Source organism: Coffea arabica, chromosome 5e (assembly GCF_036785885.1).
Source record: "Coffea arabica cultivar ET-39 chromosome 5e, Coffea Arabica ET-39 HiFi, whole genome shotgun sequence".
NCBI lineage: Eukaryota > Viridiplantae > Streptophyta > Magnoliopsida > Gentianales > Rubiaceae > Coffea > Coffea arabica.
The window spans coordinates 7,470,643-7,474,862 of NC_092318.1; the positions used below are offsets into that span (position 1 = coordinate 7,470,643).

Genomic DNA, 4,220 nt, shown 5'->3' on the forward strand with positions numbered 1-4,220 from the left:
CATGTAATGGAGGGATACAGAAATTAATCACAAGTCTTTGCTGCTCCTCATTCTTGCTTTCTTCTTTCTCTCCCCAACTTCCTCTGTTCATTCTTCCAAAACCTCCCAATTTCCCTAATTCTTGACTCTTCTCAATTAACATTCCTCCAATTCTTCCATCATTCTAGAAATCAACCTCGAGGTCGTGACAAAGTGGTATTAGAGCAGGCAATCCTCGGAACTGAACCACAATCATGGCAGAAAGTACCAGATTCCGCACCATAGAAGAACAGGTGAGGAAACAAGAAGCTAAGCTCCAAGAGCTAGTGGAGGCCATACAGGCGACTAAATCCGAGCACCAGCAGGACAAGGAGGACTTGAAGATGGAGCTTGAAGAGAATAACAAGCGTATGGAGAACCTGATATCAGGAATGGAGCAGAATTTCAATCTAGTCCTTGAGCAGAAATTTAACGACCTACTGTCTAAGCTGTCCTATGGAAAGGAGAAGGCAACCGAAGGAGGCGGTAGGATGATAGACCAATCACCACTTCTACCAACACCACCAGCTCATCAGAGGCTATCAGTGGAGTATGAGACTCAGAGGAACTTCAAGAAGGATTGGAGTAAGTTTCACATTCCGAATCCTCCTAAAATTGATTTGCAAATGTTTGCTGGGGAGAATCCTAGGGAATGGCTGCGTAAATGCAACAAATATTTCCTGAATTATCAAGTTCCTGAAGAACATAAAATTGATGTAATCAAAATGTACTTAGAAGGCAAGGCTGATAGGTGGTTCCAAGGGGTCAGAATTGAGAGACCTAGACTTAGTTGGGAAGAATTTGGGGAATTATTGTGTCTCAGATTCAATGACAGAACTGGTAGAGATATAGTAGAAGAATTTAATAAACTTCAACAAGTAGGTAGTGTGGAAGAATACCAGGAGAAATTCGAGGAATTAAAGGCTTTGATGATGATAAGGAATCGAAATCTGGACGAAAAGTACTTCATATCTAGCTTTCTGAGTGGACTGAAGGAGGAGATCAAGCCTATGATTAAGATGTTGAAACCTGTAACTCTGGTTGAAGCATTTGAACTGTCACAATGGCAAGAGTATTCCTTGAAACTGCAGCATAAGAGCTCTAAGGAAAATGTCAAACCTATAGGAGAAAACAAGCTGGGGTTGTCCAGAAGTACTACTACCGCCCCAGGGGCTGTTTCATATAAACTTCCTTTCTACAACAGCCAAAAACCTTCTAAGTTGGAAGGTATGCAGGAGGGCACCAAAGACCCTAGGAGGCTTTCTGCACAAGAAATACAGTACAGAAGGAGTAAGGGATTATGCTTCAGATGTGGGGAAAAATATGGAGTGGGGCATCAGTGTAAGAGTGGCCACATGAACTGCTTGATCATGGAGGAAGAGAAGGAAGTTGCATTTGAAGATGCTTTGGGGGAACAGGATAAACAAACTGGAAATCCTGGCCAGACGATGGAAATGTCCTTGCATGCCCTGTCTGAGGCACTGAAAAGAAAAACCATTACATTAACAGGAGTTTTGGATGGGGAAGAGGTGCTCATCTTAGTGGATACTGGAAGTTCTAACAGCTTTATCAGTAGTGAATTGGTCATTGGGATGGACCTCAGATATCAGTGGGTGGATCAACCTTTTTCTGTGGTCATGGGGGATGGAACCTGTGTTACCAGCAAGGCTGTCTGTCCTGGGGTGCAATGGAGTATCAACCAGCATCAATTCAAGTTCAATCTCAAAGCCATGGAGTTGGGAGGATGGGATATCATACTGGGAGTGGACTGGATGACACACTTCAGTCCCATCACCTTTGATTTCCAGCAGCTTAGAATCTCATTACACCATGAAGGAGGGGAGATCCACCTGCATGGCCAAGCAGATAAGTGTGACATGGACTTGATCAGGGGAAAGGATTTGAGGACCTTCATTGAATACAAAAGACAGATGTGCATGGCCATGAGCTCGCATCAGAGTAAGGAGAGCATACCAGATTCCATACCACAGGCAGTGCAGGAACTACTGCAGGAGTTTGAAGATGTATTTCAAACTCCCAGCTCATTACCCCCTACCAGGAGTGTGGATCATGAGATACCACTTAAACCAGATGCTCAGCCATTCAAGCTCAAACCTTACAGGTACCCTCACTATCATAAGGAGGAGATAGAGAGACAAGTGACTGAAATGCTACACAGAGGCATTGTGAAGCACAGCAACAGCCCCTTTGCTTCTCCTGTGTTGTTGGTCAAAAAAAAAGAAGGAACCTGGAGATTCTGTGTGGATTATAGGAAGTTGAATGAACTTACTATCAAGGATAGATTTCCAATACCCAATGTAGACGAGTTTCTGGATGAGTTAGCAGGAGCAGTGTTCAAAACTAAACTGGACCTGACAGCAGTCTACCATCAAATCAGAGTTAAGCCACAGGACACCTTCAAGACAGCTTTCCAGACCCATTGTGGACACTTTGAATTCCTGGTGATGCCTTTTGGTCTCACGAATGCTCCTGCCACTTTTCAGTCATTAATGAACCAGGTTTTCCAACCTTCTCTCAGGAAGTTTGTCCTAGTTTTTTTTGATGATATTTTAGTGTACAGCCCCACAATTGAGGAACATCTCCAGCATCTGAGAATTGTAATGAACATATTGCGAGAGAACCAGTTATATGTGAAGAAGTCCAAATGTGCATTTGCTCAGGAAAGGATAGACTATTTGGGGCATACCATTACTGATCAGGGAGTGAGAATGGATGACTCCAAGGTTAGCAGCATTTTGCAGTGGCCTGTACCTAAAACTGTCAAGGAGTTGAGGGGGTTCTTGGGACTAACTGGCTACTACAGGAGGTTTGTAAGGCAATATGGACAGGTGTGCAAACCTTTGACTGAACTGCTCAGAAAGGATAACTTCAAATGGAGTATACAGGCACAAGCAGCTTTTGAGCACTTGAAGGAATTAATGTGTTCAGCTCCAGTCCTTAGTTTACCAGACTTCAAGAAGGCATTTGTGGTGGAAACAGACGCCAGTGGAGGGGGAATTGGGGCAGTCCTAATGCAAGAAGGGCACCCCATTGCCTTCTTGAGCAAGGCCCTATCACCTAAGAACTTAGGACTATCAGTCTATGAAAAGGAACTTCTTGCCTTGGTCCTGGCAGTCACAAAATGGAGGCATTACTTGGTGGGGAGTCACTTTGTAATTAGAACAGACCATCAGTCACTAAAATACTTGTTGGATCAGAAACTGCACACTGCTCTACAGCATAAGTAGATGACGAAACTAATGGGGCTGGATTATGAGATACAGTATAGGAAGGGCTCTGAAAATCAAGTTGCAGACGCCTTATCTAGGAGGCATGAAGCTGAGTCAGTTAATACAAATGGATCCTGCCTAGCTATTACTGCTGTTAGGCCAGGCTGGTTGGAAGAACTGCAGAAAAGCTATGAGGAGGATGATCACTGCCAAACAATCATGGCTCAGCTACTGTTGGACTCCACTGCTCACACTGATTACAACTTGGTGGATGGAGTGCTGAGATACCAAGGGAAGATATATGTGGGAAGTGCCAATAACACTAGGACCCAGATCCTTCAAGTACTTCATGGCTCAGCAGTTGGGGGGCATTCAGGACAGAAGAGTTGTTGGCAGAAGATTAAGTCACTGTTTTACTGGCCAGGCATGAAACAAGAAGTGATCACATTCATACGAAACTGTGACACATGCCAAAGGAATAAATCTGAGCATGTACCTTATCCTGGCCTGCTGCAACCAATTTCCATTCCTACACAGGCTTGGACTCACATTTCCATGGACTTTATTGAGAAGCTGCCTAAGTCTCAAGGGTATGACACCATACTAGTGGTGATTGACAGATTCACTAATTTTGGTCATTTTATTAGGCTCACTCATCCCTTCACTGCCAAAGTAATAGCACAAGTTTTTCTGGACAACATATTCAGAATACATGGGTTGCTTGAATCCACCATCACTGACAGAGACAAGGCCTTCACCAGTGGGTTTTGGAAGGAATTATTTAAGGTACTGGGAACAGACTTGCATTATACGTCCTCTTACCACCCCCAATCTGATGGTCAGAGTGAAAGGCTCAATCAGCGTGTGGAAAGCTACTTGCGATGCATGACAGGAGAAATGCCATCACAGTGGAGCAAATGGCTACTTATGGCTGAATGGTGGTACAATTCTACCTATCATTCCAGCCTCAAG

General features: G+C 44.0%; 1 protein-coding gene across 1 annotated transcript; it reads left to right on the forward strand.

Moving 5' to 3' along the window:
• Positions 1 to 233: 233 nt before the first annotated feature.
• Positions 234 to 3,266, forward strand: LOC113743814 (uncharacterized). Its single transcript, XM_027271914.2, has one exon. It carries the CDS (start codon positions 234 to 236, stop codon positions 3,264 to 3,266), a length of 3,033 nt encoding a protein of 1,010 aa, XP_027127715.2.
• The last annotated feature ends 954 nt before the right edge of the window (positions 3,267 to 4,220 follow it).

What these genes read in the sequence shown, in the direction of transcription:
- LOC113743814 (XM_027271914.2), top strand. Translation starts at nt 234, where the DNA reads ATGGCAGAAAGTACCAGATTCCGCACCATAGAAGAACAGGTGAGGAAA.